Source organism: Mixophyes fleayi, chromosome 7 (genome assembly GCF_038048845.1).
Source record: "Mixophyes fleayi isolate aMixFle1 chromosome 7, aMixFle1.hap1, whole genome shotgun sequence".
NCBI lineage: Eukaryota > Metazoa > Chordata > Amphibia > Anura > Limnodynastidae > Mixophyes > Mixophyes fleayi.
This window is the reverse complement of record NC_134408.1, coordinates 125,762,061-125,781,150: the sequence shown is the minus strand read 5'-3', so window position 1 is coordinate 125,781,150 and position 19,090 is coordinate 125,762,061. Positions and strand designations below refer to the sequence as shown.

The window sequence follows — 19,090 nt, the reverse complement described above, 5'->3', positions numbered from 1 at the left end:
CCAAAAAACAAATACCAATGTATATAATAAAGTGCAACAGTGATTAAAGGAACACAAAGGCAGAAAAGTGAACTGCAGATAATGCAAAACTGTTTTTTAGCACAAATACATAAAAACATAATCATATAAATATCTAATAAAAGCCAATTCTGTCCGGCATAAAATGTATATGCCTGGATGCATACATAAATATCACTTTTGAAATAAATATCGCTCCCTGGTCGGGATAATAGTGTTATATATCTGTCGACTAGATATAAACAATAGTACACCTAACGAATATATATTTGTAGGGTAAATATCCAAATATAGATATTTATGTATGCATCCAGGCATATACATTTTATGTTAAACAGAATTTGTTTTTTTCAGATACTTATATGATACAAGTTAACCCGTGCATGATACTCATGCATTCTAGTCAAATCAAGCTACTTAAGGTGTTAAAAGGGTTCTTGTCATGCATTTGGGCCATAGCCCAGGCCTCAACCACCAACCACTCCCAACTGTCACTTCTCCTTCAAGAAATATATATATATATATATATATATATTTATTTTTTAAATCTTTATAAACACTTTTAACAATTAAATTAACAAATTAAAAACATCTTAGTATACCAAATTTCAGCCCTTTCTGATTTTTTTCTTCCACACACACTAAGAATTTAGTAGGTCAGTGTATAACTCTGCCCAGCAGGTGGCGCTGCAGCTTGGTGTTATTTTTTCCACACAGACACACGCCACTAGACATTTATATATTAGATTTTTTATGTATTTGTGCTAATAAATAGTTTTGCATTATCCACAGTTCACTTTTCTGTCTTTGTGGCCCTTTAATCATTGTTGTACTTTATTACATACATTGGTACTTGTTTTTGGGGGGAGTGCAGACCTCTTGCAACTGGTGATTTTTGAACCATAGCCTGTAAAGTGCCAGAAGGTGTTTTCTTTTGTTGTACAACCAACATGAAACTAACTGCTGTCCACATCTCTTGTAGGGAAACAGTGGACCTTCACTCAGTGAATCTAAATCCGTAAAAAACGTAAAAATTTGACATTGCTTTTTAAATAAACCTTGATAAAAGACAGAACCCTACACTATATTTAAGAGCTTAACACACAAAACCATTTCTTCTATGATAGTGCCCCTATAGGACATTTATGCTCCATTTACCAGTCCCACAACCTAATTGTAAAGTGCTAAGCTGTTATCTTAGATCTGATAAGTGGAACAGGACAATTTTGAGCATTTAAGGAACAGTAAGTGGAAAGTTTAAACATTCAGAAACTTTCATTATTATGTGATTGCCCAACAGTCTACTCAGCCAAATATTGCAGCAAATCTAAAATAGAATGTTTACATATGTAAAATAAAACAAACCACAAACAAAAAACAAAACAAAAACACAAACAAAAAACAACATAAAATAAATAATTTACCTCTTAATCACACGTCATTTCTGGACCATCCCATTTGTGGGTCTTGTCTTTGAAGATCAGGATAATACAGCAAATATAGGAACAGACATTCAAAGCTAAAACATTTTGGGATATTTCAAAAGATCCATGTACACAATGTTAAACTGACTATCGGATCAACAGCCAGTTAATGGATGCATCCAGAAGTGTGCATGTTCATCTATCAACCTAATAATGCACTAAGTGCAGGATACAAATTAAAAGTAGAAAAAAAAAAGTATGATCTCAGCTATCCATGGCTGCCACAAGGTTGAAATCACACAGGTCAGTTATCCTTTCAGAAAAGGGCTCATGACAATCTGTAAAAAAGCGATGAGCTTTTCCTTAAACTGATGCGATAAAAACACTATAAAATAAGGAGATCGCTCCGGAAGCTTTAAAAGCATTTGTGTGATAACCTTAAACAGTCACCTTGTTCTGCAGAGTTCAGCTAATGTATCAATTCAGTATCAAACATCTGATCTATCCCTCCCTTATCCTGTTCACTATAAAGTTAGTGAGCAACCAGCATTAGATACTTTTTTTTTTTTTACATTGTTGCAATGTTGTATTTCTGTGCAAAATAGCCAACACTTTATGGTGCCTAGAAGCCAATAAATGTATACCTTGTTTTCAAGTGGAGGACACTAATTTGAACAAAAATGAGATTTTTATACTTACATAAAATCCGTTTCTCTTAGTCCATTGGGGGGACACCGGGGACATTGGGGTATAGAGTAGGGACAGGGCGAACCGACACTTTAAACTTCTGTTCAACTAAGCCCTAGCTCCTCCCCCTCTATACCCCACCTCCTGTCTAGCCTCAGTCTAGTTTAAAAGCCCGGTGAAAGGGCTGTGTCTGGGCTGTTACTTTTATTGTTTTATGGCAGGAATCTGCAGTACACAGCGCACGGAAAGCGCTGTATGGAGGGGGGGGGTCGGAGATGCTGTGAGCGGTGCCTCTGTTGCCAGCCTCCCTCTCCCAACGTTTTCATACCCTCCTAGGAGCTGGGCACAGTCGCCCTGTCCCTACTCTATACCCCAATGTCCCCCAAAGGAAGACAGAGAAATATCCTTTAATGTTTTATTCTCATGACCTGGCCCGACGTTTAGATGATCAATTTCTGTGACAGCTCTTGTCGTATGCTCTTCTTCCTAATTATTACGAATGGGCACAAGTTGCTTGAGCACAGAAAACTAAAAACGAATTCTGTACCACATTTGGACAGTATAGTAATAGGGTGTTATTCCTGGCATTATTTATTCACCTCTACACCCCTGATGTTTATTCAAAAGGAAAGGTGCAGTTTGAACTAGTTTGTTGTCCAATGTATAAATATGGGAGGGATACACTGTAGTATTAGTAGACTTTGTAGATAGAAGATAAGTGAAATAGTTTGGTAATAACTTACCAAACACTGTAAACATTCTCCGTCATTACCTATACACTTTACAGACACACTAACCATGTGGATCCCAAACATTCTCAGTACGAGGCACCCTTAGGGTCTCCAGAATTTTTTCAAGGCACCCCTAAGCCAAAATAGTTACCAAGTAGCCCCCCGCCTTGCTTACCACCGGCTCTGACCGCGGCACCCCTGTGAGATCGCCACGGCGCCCCAGCGCACAGTTTGGGAACCACTGTACTAACCATTGCTATACTCTCTTATTTAACATACATTAAAAGGTGAATGTATAAACAAACTTAATGCTGCAAGACTACAAATGATTCTACAAAAGTGTTACCAATTCTGCTTGCAGTTCTACTCACTACGACACCATTGTTTTATTCTATTTATCTTCTCCCAAAGATGTGTCAGCCTTGTATATGAGTTATAACTCTCACACAATACAACAGCTTTGGAATGTGTCTGGTGGTAGGGTGCGTCAAGGCAGTAGAGGCTTATGGGTAACAGATAATCACTCTTAAATTTGCTCAGAGCCTAAACAGAGAAACAATGCAAAACCTACTGAATATAATATACACATATCTATCTATATATAATGCCCATGTATGTACTAAGCACAATTAAGCAACTAATTTTGTTCAGGTAAGAATAACTTTAATAAACATAACAAAAAGAAAGCATGGTTGAAATGTCAACTTTCTTATTTATTACTGTTTTGGCTACATTCTCTACAATTTCAGCAGCATCTTAAAGAGACAGTTAATGTATATTTATGTACAATGAAACAAATGAAAATCGCTTGCAACATTGGAAACAAGAGCCACGGTTAACTGTACAATATTAAATGGTAATCTGTGTTAATACGGCCTCTCTTTCTGTAACATGAACAAAATTACACATTTGCATTTGAAACATTCTGAATGTGACAGAGGACTAATCCCTTGAATGCTACAGAGATTAACAGTTTATTGCAACACAAAGCACTGTTGCCTACACTTGTATTGAAGGGTCTCCGTGTATTTGTGCAATAAAGAAAGATAGCATTCTAGAAAAGAGTTTCTAGCCTACTAGGTCAATAGAAAATAAAAAAAAGTCTGTTGTGCTCTAACACCAGTTTAAGCCAAGAGAAATATGTACGTGTTATTTTACACTGACAGGCCCCTGTGTGGAGGAACTTTCAAATAAGTAAAATTGCCAAACAGATCCTCCTTAGTATGTCATCAACATGCCACAGTTAAGAAAGTGGAGACAGGTTTACAGTACTGTATATGCTCTACACATGCTTGTTAATGAACAGTCCAGGTGCTAAAGCGGTTTGATTTGCCTCTTCAACCAAAGCAATTTCTATCGTTTTGCAAAACGAGAAGTTATTTAGCAGCAAATGAAAGCGCCATCCAGGAAAATTAAAACAAAACATAAAAGAAAGCGATAGAAAAAGCCATACGTTTAAACCTTTGTACAGGGAAATAAAACTGCTGAAAAGACATGGATACATGAAAAGGACATCTGTACAGCAATATACACCAGCACTAGAAGGGAATTTCTCATTATCCTGCATAGAACATTTTACATGACGTTTTGAAAGCATTTGGTACCTACTGTTTGTGGTATATGTACACAATGAACAAACAAAGAGACGCAAGAAGAGGTGGAATGATGCAGAATGTGACAACTAAAATCCAGAAAGTGTGTGCGCAACTCAAAGCATTTACCCTGAAAAAATGTGAACATAAAAAAAAAAAAAAAAAAAAAGATGCCGTAATGAACACAAATCGTGAAGACCCCACTCTCTCTTTTAGCTTTGGTTTCAATGACAGGTATTTGAGACTCTGGGCAGCGCGTGTTCCCTTACGCAAGTCCATAATTTTAAGCATGGATTTAGATTCGTTTATTTTGTAAATAATGAAAAACACCCTTCCTGCTAACACTCTCCAGTATCAACCAATTGTGTTTTAGTATTACAAAGAATATTTACAAAGTCCCCTCTAATGGAAAAAAAAAAAAGGAAAGAAAAAAAAACCCAAAAAAACAACAACGACTTTCTTCCTCCTTGGTGAACAGTGAACGAACCTGCTTTCACGTGCACGCTCTTGTCCATCTTGACACTGGCCCCTAACCTATAATATTACACTTGGGCAGGAGACTTAAAAGAGAAGCACAGTCCAGGTCATTCCCAGTAGCTTGAAAATGGCTTTTAATAGCACATTGAGGCCAACGTCCAACAATACAGTCAAAGGGAATATATTTTTCACAGTCTCATCTTCGCTCATCATACAAATAACACTAAGGAGATAGATTCCCCCAAAACACACAAAAGTCTTCAAACACATCCTTGGTTGAGGGTAAAAAAACAAAAAAAAAAAACCTACTCAAATCTTTGTTTTGTCTTTAAACTAAATTTTGCACCTGAAAGCTAGTGAACAAATAAAACATGCCAGCCTTGATTTGAGTATCAATATGAAATGATGCTTGACGTAGGCGTGGTGGGAGGGGCCACGAGCCCAGACATGTGCAGGTTTCCTGAAGAATTGGATCTTCTCATGTGAGGGAGAAGGTATGGGTCACTGGCCAGCTGGTGGACATCAAACCTGTCCTCTTTGCGGTAGGCTAAACACCGTCTTATGAATGCCTGCAGGAAAGAATATATCAAATAATATACAAATAAAAACCACCCACCATGCAGGGCATGGGATAAAGAACTGAGGAGGAACATGGGCTACAAGGAGAAGTAGGAGTCAGTCATTTTGCCAGAGCCCTGCCTTCTAGGGGTAAAGCATAACCCACAGTCTGTGTCACCCTACTGCAGTAAGACTTCTAAGTCACAGTACATGTTTAAGCCAGTCTACAGAGCAATTATGCAGTGCTTGTATGTGAGCTCTCCAACCAACTAGCAGAACAGACGGTTTCCTATTGTTGAAATCCCAGTTTTGTTTTTTTATAGTTTTGTAAAAAGTCCTCCAGGAAGTTTAAAGTGATTGGGCTGACGCCCCAGTTCATACAATATGTTGAGGATCAGATTAAGTGTTCTAGTGGCTGGAATAGTCTATCTCCATATAAGCCACTTCAGCATCCTACAGGTAATGTGGAAGAACGGAGGGCAACAGAGGGTTGGGAAACATGACGACACCCATCAGTGGTATTACAGGAAGTTATTTAAATCATTTCTGAGCAACAAAACTAATGCACTTTATGCTGGTAACACACATAATTATCCTGTCATTCAGGCCCAAGAACAGGACCTGTGTTCCAATTTGGCTACATGCAGATCTGGCTGTCTGGTGCTTGGGGAAGCCAGCCGGATCACCTGTTCGCATGTCAGCAGTTAAACATATTTTGGCACATGCCCAATACTGATTTGTTGTTCAGATAATTTTTTAGGAATGAAATCCAGTAATTCTGGGCCCACATATATGGAGAGATCAGACCTAATTGCCGACCAGCGCTACAAATCAGGCATAGCTTGCAGTGCTTTGTCTGGTACAGATCAGTGCATCTGCAACTCTATGTGATTCGGGAAAAACATTAACAGAGATGACAGCCTACTAATTGTTTCATATATTTACCTTTGCTTCATTGCTTACAACAGGCTTGACAGGAAATTGAACATCCGTGGCTTTTAATATGGTATTTTCTTGTAAGATGTCTTGCTGGGATTGATTGTGGCCGAAAGGCTGTAAAGTAAATGGTTTATTTATTAAGTATTTAATTTATGTGGTTAGTGGTTAGAACAGGATGAGCCAACATTTCTTGCCATACCTTTCTGCCATAAAGACACTGGAAAAAGATCACTCCGACCGACCATACATCCACTTTATTTGAAATCTTTGGTGGCTCCTTGCCCACCACAAAGCACTCAGGTGGTAAATACCTGCAGGATTCCAGACCACATTAGCACATTTACGATTTACAAAAAAATTATATATATTAAACATTTCTCATTTAAGACCCACCAACTCTCTCACAACAACCTATCCTTCTTTCCAAACAGCCAGTTGTAAAGAGCAACTTAATTAGCACTTATACGATGAAGGAAAGGATTACAGACATGCATCTCTTTGTGGGGTTATTACGAATTGGTAATAAAGGGGAGGTATATCGTAGTTCATGGGTTCCTGGAAGCACACCTCTGGAGGTTACATTGCTCCTCAAAAAAATTGTAAATTGTTTTGGGATTAAGGCATCAGATGGTCTTTAAAATTGTGTCAAGTCCATGTTTTCATCACCAAGAGACCAAAGAGAGGCAAGAGTATCCTTCACATAAGCGATGTTTAAGTAGACCCCAGAAAAGTGAATTTGCCTATGTTATCATGGACCTTTTGAAGGGCAATGGCAAAGATGAACATTCAAAAGAAATAAACAAGACGTAGAAAATGTTCTAGTGTGTTCACATACTGGGCCTCATTTACAGTTGGACACAAGACCAACTGCGACATGTAACGTTGTACTTTGCCGTATTTGCTGACCGAATGAATGTTTGCAGGTAACTTGCACTTACAGCCCCTTTTCCCTTACCCCTGGGAAGGCAAATTGGGGACGTGAATGTGTAAATTCATTACAGTTGTGGTACGTACATGTTTGAAGGCTAGCAAGCACTTAAGTTAGCCATGGCCTATAATGACAGCATCACCATTTATCTTTACAGTTTGCAGATTGTCCAGAAAGAGTAACTAGTACCAGTGCTGTAACCTGGGCTGGTCACCACTAAAGCAGGAGGACAAAGAGCGTTCACCTATATGCTGGATTTTAAGTCACACACACTTTAAGATACGTGCAACTCAGAATATGTATGTCAAACCGCAATTCTGCAGTCGTAGGATTTTGCCTACGGTCAGGTATTTTGCGGCCAGCTCTAAATTGAGACCCAGCGACTTTGAAAATAAATAAATGTAGTGAACATCCACACAGCAAGAAGTTTTCAATCATATTGAACTATAGGCTTACACATTGTAAGCCTTGGCCTGACAATATAATATTATAATATTTACCAGTATGTTCCAGCCCCTTGTGATGTCAAGTCCATTCCATCCACACCATAGCTGTCGTCATCCATTATTTTGGATAAACCAAAGTCTGTGATTTTGATCTCTCCACACGCTGTACCATCCACCAGAAGAATGTTTCCTGTAGAAACAAATACACATGATTGAGATGCAGCCCTTCTGCAAGACGAGTAACCGGCTTATGTGGCGAGTCCAACATTGCTATACACAGCTCCTGTTCTTCTAATAGGCAGCAGGGGATGTAGCGGATGGAAAATGTGAAATCTCCCTGTGTGAAGGTCTTTGTTTCGCCATCATACATATCTCAATGCAGAACTGTAATGTTCTCCTGCAATTACCCCCACATCCTTTATTATCCTCCCCTCTTCTGCAAGATGGAGACAGTTTACTAGCCAATACCGCTGCCAGTGCGACCGCCCAGGCCTGGCGCTAGCCATAAGAGGGTACTCAAAGCAGAGATGATAGATGCACTCACTTTCATACGCACAATGCTCAATGCTGGTCTCTGGCCAGTTTGCTCCATGAGTTGGACAAACTAAAACCTAAATCAACCACAAGAGGGCAGCAGATTGAAAAAGATGCAAGATTCTAGATAGATTTATATTATGGTAAAATGTAAAACAAATCCTGCCTGTCAAACTTTTACTTAGAGATATGAAGCTTTAGAATCAACTGTTTTAAAGCCTGTTTGCACTGCAACTATTTTCCCTGCCAGATTAATAGCAATTTTTAAAAATACCCTGTCCCTGCCTGTAAGGAGAGAGCGAATAGATTCACACACTACCAAGTCTCCCTACTTACACGCTTATGTCATGGAGCCCAACCTTGTACAATATCTATATTTTTATAAATAGCTAGTAACCTCACACTGCAATAATAAAGGCTGACAACAATTAAAATGGATACTTTCCTTTTAACATAAAAGTACATTTACAGGTACAGGATTAATCCCTAGCTATAATAGGGAAAACATTTCCACATTTAACACAAAGCCAGGCTAGAACTAGTTAGTGCTTTTCCTCCGCATGTTGTTCAACCTACCTGGTTTGAGATCATAATGGATGATCGGAGGTTTGATCTCATTGAGATAACGTAGTGCATTCACTATTTGCATTACAATAGACCTGGCTTCTTTTTCAGACATCAACTTGTGTTGTTTTAGGTAAAAGTCAAGGTCGTTGCCTTCACAGTATTCTAGCACTGTACAAAACCTGAAAAATTGAGAAACTGAAATTACTACATATATTATTCTGCTGTTATAGAATTAGGGGTAGAGTTATCAAACCTAAAAACGAAAGTGGATGTCCTGCCCATAGCAACCAAATTCTAGAAATGTACTAGATACAGAATAGCTAGAATCTGATTGGTTGCTATGGGCAAAATATCCACTTTTCCTTTCTTAGGTTTGATAACACTACCCCTTCATCTGTGGAAATCTAACAAAATTCTAGCATATAATGTGGGAAAAATAACTTTTTAATACGTTGTAGATGTACTGCATGATATATAGTTTATATACCAGATTCTACAACGGAACAGGATGTACAGTAAATCCCTACCTGAGCTCCTTCTCAGGCACCACAACGAGACAGGGTTTTAGAATCTCATGTTTACAGAAGTTGTCTCATCGGAGGAGGCGGAATATATCGATCAACCTATAACTTCATTAAATCCAGGAAACCCTGCACTGTGTAGGGACTTGAAGACTTAAGGCAGCAGTGGCCAACTTGTGGCTCTACAGCCATATGTGGCTCTTTGAGCGTTGAAATGTGGCTCCTGTAAGGGGCATGTGAGATCTGATGGCATGAGAAGAGGCTGATGGGCATGTAGGGAGATTTGATGAAATGTGTGTAGGTCTGTAGGAATGTGGGAAGGTTTAAATAGCATGTATTGAGTATGTGGAGAGGTCTGATGGCATGTATGAGGAATGTGGGTTGATCTGGTGGCACTTAGGGAGGTCTGATGGCATGTGGAGAGGTATAATGGCATGTATGGGACTTGTGGGGAGGTCTGTTGGCAATTGGGTAGGTTGATGGGCCTGTGGGAATATCTGACAGGCATTTCTGAGACATGTGGGTAGAACTGATGGTATATGGAGAGATCTGATGACACAGGGGGAGGTTGATGTATATGTAAGGGGCATGTGGGGAGGTCCAATGGGCATTTAAAGAGGTCAGAGGGATTGTGGATGCAGAAGCAATGTGAGCTACTGTGAAAACAGTATAAGTAGCCCTTTCAACCCTCCTTCACTGGACACAGCAGTGAAGAGCTATGCAGAGTTGTGCTGATTGTATGATTATTCTGAACATTTTGGCAATGTTGGATATTTTCGTTTTCTGCTTAGCAAGATATTGTAAACTATGTTAAATTTTCAATGTATGTGTGTACGGTATGTATACTTATGTTTATACTAGGTACATGTATATGCACACATATGTAAAAGGTAAAGTTGGCTCTTTGCAGTACCTACAGATATTATTTGGCTTTGGACTCTGGCTGGTTGGCCACCCTTGACTTAGGGGATCCCCAGTGTCATTTATTTGCATTCTGTATAGCAAACAAAGGTCAGAGAACTTACTAAGATCTAGTGTCACCAAAATCTCCACCATTACATTGATTGATATATCAATCATTAAATCAATAAAAAAAAAAAATGCTGCTCCTTCACTCATGCTAATAAATTAAGACCACATCTGGCCTAGACAGCAGTGCAGAAGTGACTAGTATGAGTAATGTTTTGTGGTCGATTGTCCTGTCCAGACCTGCCTGCCTCATAAGTTCAGGAAGTAATTCCACAAAACTAATAGACCGCTAGTCACCAACCATTGCTCTTTTGCGTACAAATCCTTCAGAAAATATACAGGTTTACGAAGCTGAGAACGTAGACAGATGCCAGAGTGAAGTGTAACAAAATCATTATTTTGTAAATGATGAACAGAATTCAATCAGGTCCAGACTGAGGTGAGCTGGCAAGAACAACTCTGTTTAATATCATGGCTTTACTCAAAGGCACATGCTTTCCCAACAGTATTATGATAATGTTTCTGGGCGGATAAGGGGTGTCACATGGACTGATTGGAGGCACGTACTAAATGTCTACATTTTCAAATCAGAAAGGTTGTATGGAATTCACAGTGGCATTAATCACAACAAATGTCAACTATAGTGGTTGGTAAAAGCAGAAACGCATACGAATTCAAATTTTGTCTTTCATTAATTTTACACCAAATACTTTCATGTAAGATTGACAACATTATCTAAAGACAAACACATTAGAAAGAACAGAGGTGATCATACTTACGTATCTGTATCCAGGGAAAAGTAATCATAAAGTTTAACTATTCGTGGGTGATCGAGTTCTTTGTGTATTCTATACTCTCTGCAGGCATGCCTAAAACAAACAGGTGGGTTAATATGGCTGCACAGTTGAGCGGCAGGTTTTATTATGAAAGGGCATAGATGTATTTACTTGTGGTAATTTTCCTTCTTCTCGTCTCTCCAGCTCTTGTTGAGCTGGTGAATTTTCACAGCAGCGTATCTTTGTTCATAGAGATCAAAAGCCTGAAACAAACATTTAATAGCACAAAGTTTGAACTCCAATCATAAAAAGTTATTTCAGCAAATAAAGTGTATAAATGGAAAATTCATTAAGCAATATAATGTTGCAGTCACACAATTCTTTCATTTAGTTACAGCATATGGAACTTTTATGAGTCTACAGCAACTTACAGATTCCAGATTCTGCTGAAACATCTACAGTACTTGCAGAACGCCTGTAACTTACAACTTTATTCATAATGCTTGGGAACAAGTCATAGGGCTATACATATTAAAGGAGAATTGTAAAAAATGTTCCTGTTTGGGGAGGTTGGGCGAGGATTAATGCCACTCACTAAACTAGCAGAAGTTATTTCAGAGAATATTCGCCTCCATCTGCAACTCATGGTTATGCCTTCAGGAGTTTAAAGTAAACACTGCTCAGTGTGCGGTTGATCCTGCAGTCAAGAAGACAAGCGGGGACAGCTGTCCAACCAATACTGCAACCTTATAGTGAGCAGAGTGTTCTGCTCACTGAGAAGTTCAATATTCCACAGGTACAAGTACATGTTGCAGAAGGAGCTTTCTGGAAAAACAAGGTACCTCTGGCATGACATCCCCACAATGCGGAACATTTTGTGGTTTACAATCTACAGTGTTCTCCCAAGAAAATTTTGCCAGCTGGGTGGCATTAAGATACAGCCGGGTGATAGTAGTTGTACTATTTTGCAATATTGAAAAATGTTAGAGGTTATTGCCCACACCTGCCAGGACTGGTCAGACTGGTGGTCAGTGGGTACTTCATACCCACTGCTGGCTGTAGTGCTCACATAGTGCCTGTTCTAACAGGAGAAACAATGGTTTATTCTATTATAATAGGACTCTGTGGCAAGTAAAAAGTACCGGGTGGAGCACCAAGGAAATAGGTGCTGGGGGGGGAACAATGATCTACGATAGGAATGAGCATGTCAACAAAAATAAAAATCCATTCTATGTTGTTTCCTCTTGTAACAAATAAAGAGTTTAAAAAAAAAAAAATCCATCAACTCAAAGTACTGGCTATCATCACTTGTGGACTTGATTATTCAAAACTTTTCAATTGGTCTCCTAAAATACTGAGCACTGTACACTCATTTAAGACTTAAGTAAGTGATAAAGGGCAAGAGTAAATCAGAGCTGTCTTTATTTCATGTTTGTTCATTTTAAGGTTTTGATAAGCCGGCTTAGGTGAACATATAAAAGCCCTTTCCCACATAAAATATATCTGAAAGGAATGGCATTGACGCAATCAATGCCACATCGGAGAACATACAAAAATCAAGCAGCTTAGCAGTCCAAAAATATTATATGGCTCTTGCACCTCCCGAAAGCAGTTTGTTCAAATTTCTTGTACCTCTAAACAAAAACTTGTTTTTGCATTTAGCCTCAGACTCGACCAAACTGCTCCCATAGCCTGCCAGCATCTTCAATCACAAGGAGCAAAATAATTATTATTTATTTAGTTATAAGATGTCATTTCCCACGCAGTTGCCCTCAACTTTACTTGTTAAACAATGGACAGCCGTATAAACAGTAGCCAATGCACAAAACAGGCCGCACCTCATAGCTTCATAGTAAAGGCAAAAAATAGGTATATAAACCGAACTATACCCTTTCTTGAAAAGAGGTGTGTAGACATTCTGGTGTACCAATGTTGATTTTAACAGCTCCTAATAACAGAGCACAATACTAGTAATGCCATTAACTAAAGAACAGGGCCGTGGAAACTACAAATTCTCAATGTGATACCATAAAAGACATGCTTAATATGAATGGCACGGAATGAAAATCATCTTTACCTTGTACACTTCACTAAAACCACCTCGACCTAGTAGATGCAGTAATAAATAGCGCTCGTTCAATGTTGGGTGATCTTTAAATCTGAAAAATATGCATGCTACATTTAACACAACATTTTAAAACAATGTGACGTATAACAATGTACATTCACAGAAAAGCTCAAAATGACAGAAAAAACATTGTACAGAGATGTGCGGAAACCATTATTCTTTGGTTACCATAAATAAAATGAATTAGTGAGTTGATAGTCACATGGAATTGCAGTGCAATAGTTCATTTAACTAAAAACCCAAAATACTATATTCAGATTTCCCTACAGAAACTGGAAAACAATCCCATTTGATTTCAACCCATAAGGAATATCTCAGAACGTCTTAATTAAAGGAGTGGTTCACTTTGTGTTTCATTTTAATGTCAAAATATAGTAGATACTAAGAGGGTGATATTTGTAATTTAGATTAAATACCCATTTTGGATCACTAATTCAATATAATGAGGAGTCCTCTAAACAGAGAATCATTACTTTCAAGGAACTATTATATAAACTCAACTATTGTATATATCTAACAAAACATCAAACTAGGCAAGGAGCATCAATTATAAATATGACCCTACGGGTCTCTAACATCTAATATATAAATGTCTAGTGGCGTGTGTTAGTCTGTCTGTGGAAAAAATAAAACCAAGCTGCAGCGCCACCTGCTGGGCGGAGTTATACACTGACCTACTAAATTCTTTGTGTGTGTGGGGAAAAAAAATTCAGAAAGGGCTGAAATTTGGTATACTAAGATGTTTTTAATTTGTTAATTTAATTTGTTAATTGTTAAAAGTGTTTATAAAGATTTTTAAAAAATATATATATATTTCTTGAAGGAGAAGTGACAGTGGGGAGTGGTTGGTGGTTGCCGGGGGTGACAGTGGGGAGTGGTTGGTGGTTGAGGCCTGGGCTATGGCCCAAATGCATGACAAGAACCTTTTTAACACCTTAAGTAGCTTGATTTGACTAGAATGCATGAGTATCATGCACGGGTTAACTTGTGTTGGTATATTCCTTTAACAAAATGACCAAAATGGACCTTTAGGGGGGAATTTAAGTGACTGCGAGATGCCGCGATGACACCTCGCAGGAGAGATGTTACTAAAATCCCATGTTTATGGAACACGAGGGAAACAGAGACAAGTGCAGCAGCAACTTGCGCCTAATTGGAACTTCCCCTTAGTGTTTGTGTGTTATGTGAGGAAATTTATATTGTAAGCTAAATGGGCCAAGGACTGATGGGATTCATAAATGTTTTATGTACAGCGCTGTGGAACGGTGGCGCTAAATAATATAATAATGAATTATTTTATTATTATTAATAAATTTGTGCCAGAGAAAATCAGCTGGGTCATTTCCGGGGTCACTGAGCATTTAGCGTAGGGGGAAGATGACTGTACAAGCTGATATTCCTCATGTCCTGACCACATTTAACAGCATGTTTAATAATGATTGTAGTGCCCACCCTGTGATAACGTGGCCAGCATTACTTGGTCTGAATTCAGAAACAGGTCCGATTCCAGTCCAACTCATTTACAGGTCGTGTCTTCCAAAACAGTTTAAAATTACTTAATATGAAATGTATAATACTTCTACCTTCTGGTACTTGACAGGTGCACATTTTTAGACATTATAGGGAAATTCAAATACAGATTTGGAGGTGCTCTAGTTTATAAAGACTCCACGAAAAAAACCCAAAACGTTTTACTTAACAAATACACCTATGTATCCTTACTGTGAATTATCTTCATTGTTAATTCTTTTCAGCTCTCGTATATGAAGATTTCGAACTCTTTCCAAACGTTCCAACTCTGCCTGTATTTCTGCTTCTTCCTGCATGAATGAAAAATTGCTACATTATATTGACGGACATGGTTACTACGTTATGGAAAGGATTTAGACATTTTTCCTAACAAGTAATCGTTATGGAATAAGGTATGGCGTATGGGAAAGGAAGAACAATTGACCTTCCGCTCCAAATCTATCCAAGGAAAATGTGATTAATTCAATATCAATTCACTGCAAATTATTTTTCATAAATAAATGTGCATAATATGTGATATTTCATTAGGTGTTAAACATGCAAACAGAGGATTTCTGTACTTATTGTTAAATCCATCTGGGTGATACTGCTACCTTGGGGTTGTGGTAAGGGTGCAGGAGTTGGGCACTTAAAGGTTAACCTTTCTGAAACTGAAGCTCCCCCTCTCCCAACATCACTGGTCCACAGATTACAATTTGCAAATCCTCAAAGCATAGGGTAACATGAGAAAAATAACCAAACACAAAGTCCAAACAACTGGACACTGTAATGGGAGTGTTCTCCAGATGCAGTTGGAGGAATGGATTTAACGGAAAGGACAAAACTGTCTTTTCTCCTGCATCCTATCTGGTGTACAATTGTCTAGCCAAAGAAATGGCTAAAAGAAAAGTTATTTTCCAAGTCAAGTTGTTCAAGCCAAATGTCTTCAATGGTTAAACGGAGGAAGCTGAAGGGCCGAATTAAAAGATAAAATTCCATGAAGCGTTTGCACCAAACCAAATCCTTCCAAATCCTAAAATAGCTGCGTGCAGACGATTTTTTGGGATTTCAAATTATTCTGAATAACTCGGACAAACCTTTGGCTCTCAAGATCCTGTGACATAAGGTCCCACAAAGGATGTCACCAACCAGGGCGTACTACCATCCTTTGAAATCAGCGTACCAGGCTGTCCGTGGCCAATTTGGAGTCATGAAGATGACTGCAACTGGCCTTCTTCATGACTCAAGGGAGCATTGGAATTAGATGGAAGACATAGACCAGCCTGAAGTTCAAAAGGTACCTTCATGGCATCAGCTAGAGCTGCCAACTGACCCCTGGCCCTGAAGGAGAACATGGACAACTTGTTGGTGTACCAGGAAACCATCATGTCCACCTCCTGCTGACCTATCCTTTAGGCCAACAGACCACTCTCCCAGGAGAATGGAGAGCCTGCTCAGAAAATTGGCCACCCATTTCTCCACCACTGGGATATATACGCCGCCGACTAAACATGGATGCAGGACTGACCGTGACTGGCAGAGTGTTCATCACTGCTCTGAGCGCCAGAATGTTGATAGGGAGCTTGGCTTCGTCCCTGGACTAAAGACCCTGCAAGTGAAAGTGTAATGATACCATCCCTATCCCTAAAGACTGGTGTCTGTGGTAACAATGGTCCAGCAGAGAATGGAAAATGGGTGACCCTTGTTCAAACGGTCTTCTCTCAACCACCACCAGAGACACAGGCACGTCTCTAGGAACAGTGAAATGAGCTGAGAATCCAACCGAAGGTGGACCTCTACTATCTCACAAGACATTCAGCTAAAACATCCGAGAGTGGAACCTAGCATACTGCATCACATTGACTGTGGAGACTATCTTTCCCATCAACTTCATGTATAGCAGAACTGAAGGATGTTTGAGGGACAGAATTCTCCTCTCCAAAACCTGGAAGAAAGTCCCTCTGCTATCGGATGTCAAAGATTAGACCCAGAAATACCATGGTCTGATTTGGAACCAGGTAATAACTTGATAATTCAAAATCCCTCTGTGCGATTTCAGTAGCTGAGCTGTCCTGTGTAGGTAAATCTGCATCAAGTGGGCCCGAGAAGTAGATTGTCTAGGTCAATGTTGATTACCTGATATCTCAACAGGGCCGAACTTGGACTCGTGGTCCAAAGATTTCTTGGACTCAGTAACTGCATTCCAGGTTTGGGAGAAGCACTCACCTGGCAACTAGAGCTTTTTCAAGGACCATGTGCAGGACCAGGAGTACATGGAGCCTCATGTCTAAACCACAGGTCCCTATGAGCCCAGTACTCCTAGTGGCAGTCCAGAGGTTCAAGTTAACTAATTCAAATATCTCTTTCAGAGCTAGGGAGTGCCGCTCCATACATCAACCTGAGCACTCATGTGAGCAGGGGATGAATGGTATAGTCCGACTCCAGTAGCGGCACCTATTTTGGAAATGCCACGCTAAACAGTGTTCGACTTTAGCCAGCACTGTTTAGCGCGGCATTTCCTAGATGCTCCCTGCTGGTACAGAATGACTTCTGCACCAAGAACTCCTCACTGAAGCCCAATTCCACTACCTGGGGACCCTGGGAAAGGGGTAAGATGCCATGAAGGCATCATCTTCTCCTGTGCACCTAAGCACTCACACACTCCTGCACGGGAGTGCGATAGGCACAATGCTGCGATCGCAGCACCTGACATGAACAATACATGCAAATAAGGTAAATACCTAAACAGGGCTCTATAAGAACAGCTCAACTCTTTATACACTTAAGTAAAAACAGAGTAGCAGTAGGGTTGGTAGAGGGGAAGAGCTCCTCAAGATAGTTGTGTCCCCCAGATGCAAAAGAAATAGACTACAAGGACACCCTACGCTGCTTCTAGCATCCACTTTAACTTGTCTCCTTTAATGACTTTACTTAAGCATGAATGTTGTTGTATTATATGTTTTATTAACAATTCATTTTTATTCATCCTATGACAGGTGCAGCTGTACTACTGTACTCTTGCATCCAATGTCTACTTGACTAACATATTATATGCATTGTTGATTGACTTTATAGGTCCACCTTCTAAATGAGCTTGCTCAATGGTGCTTTCCTGGATAAAAAAAATTATATGTGGCCCAAAAAAAATCTAAGTAAGACAAATTCAGTGAAGTGAGATACATTTCTATTGCAACACTAAAGACCTGAAAAGCCCTAGCAAACCAAAATAAGTATCTCACTAGAGTGATTCAGCTTTTATGAACACTGTATTTTTCTAGCTGCAAGAGCAGTGTTTAGTCACTGTGGGGTGAAACAACCTTTAGAGTCATTGTAGCTAGTGACGGCATGAAATTAAAGACTAATCTCAGTTGTTCATGCTAGTGGACTCATCGTAACATTATAAACCCTTGTTCCCCAAACAACGTGTGGCATTAAATGTTATATGTTTAAGCTATGTGCAAAGCCGTGTGCAATACAAAAGGGCGCTAAACACTGGCACAAATGTAAAGAGAGAAATATATAAATGATATTTATGCGCTAGACATATAGTTACCAGGCACTACACCTGTGTTTTTGAGATACACAGGACACTGATGACACACTCTGTATCTTTGCCAAGATATCATTTGAACCTGTGCATTTTGGTAGCTGAATGGTTAAAAGTTGGAAAAGCTGCTCTAGAAATCCATTACACCATGCAACCCAGCCGGTTTTTTTTTGTTTTTTTTAGCAGAGGGTACACTTTAGAAAACAAACTGATTTTGACAAGTAACATTTATTGTCCCCAAAAATGGGTTAATCAGCCCTATTGTTGTCTGCAAAGGAAAACAGCTTCCTCAGGTACCCAAATCAATTTAGCCGCTGACTGATTCAACAGGCAACAGAAGGAAACTAAATCAGCAGTCATTGTTCTGAATACCATTTATGGATTTTGCTTGGTGCATGCAATAGGAACGTTATAAAACATTGGCAGGCGTACCTTTTTCAAATGTCCAAGTCGAAGCTTAAAAATTTCTTCCTGCTCATGGTATTCAGCAGGGGTTAACCTGAGTGAGCAATGAACAAATCTATGAGACAACAATGCAGCGTTAATATTTATAATATCAGTCTTAATAATTTTACATTTCTGATGACCAGGCTTAAAAGGACATCTCAACCTTTAGTGGAGTTTTCCATAATTAACTCTGCTTATCATGTACAGCAAATACTGCTCAATATCATGCTGGTTTTCCCTGCAGTGACACTGCAATACAAGCACACCACATAGCCGTCAATAGAGCTCTTCT

The 19,090-nt window shown here is 39.2% G+C and overlaps 1 protein-coding gene across 6 annotated transcripts in view; it reads right to left on the bottom strand.

The window, feature by feature from the left end:
• Positions 1 to 3,552: 3,552 nt before the first annotated feature.
• The window catches only part of TLK1 (tousled like kinase 1), a 227,892-nt gene continuing 212,354 nt past the window's right edge, over positions 3,553 to 19,090 (bottom strand). For 5 of the 6 annotated variants that reach the window (XM_075180660.1, XM_075180659.1, XM_075180658.1 and 2 more), the window contains 10 exons: positions 18,784 to 18,871; positions 15,018 to 15,115; positions 13,245 to 13,326; positions 11,339 to 11,430; positions 11,171 to 11,260; positions 8,911 to 9,080; positions 7,855 to 7,990; positions 6,626 to 6,737; positions 6,433 to 6,540; positions 3,553 to 5,498 (listed from right to left, as the gene is read on the bottom strand). In XM_075180660.1, the coding sequence (XP_075036761.1) occupies positions 5,322 to 5,498; positions 6,433 to 6,540; positions 6,626 to 6,737; positions 7,855 to 7,990; positions 8,911 to 9,080; positions 11,171 to 11,260; positions 11,339 to 11,430; positions 13,245 to 13,326; positions 15,018 to 15,115; positions 18,784 to 18,871 (1,153 nt within the window). In that variant the 3' untranslated portion in view covers positions 3,553 to 5,321. The remainder of the gene's footprint in view (positions 5,499 to 6,432; positions 6,541 to 6,625; positions 6,738 to 7,854; positions 7,991 to 8,910; positions 9,081 to 11,170; positions 11,261 to 11,338; positions 11,431 to 13,244; positions 13,327 to 15,017; positions 15,116 to 18,783; positions 18,872 to 19,090) is intronic. The other variant, XM_075180657.1, reaches the window with a different exon arrangement.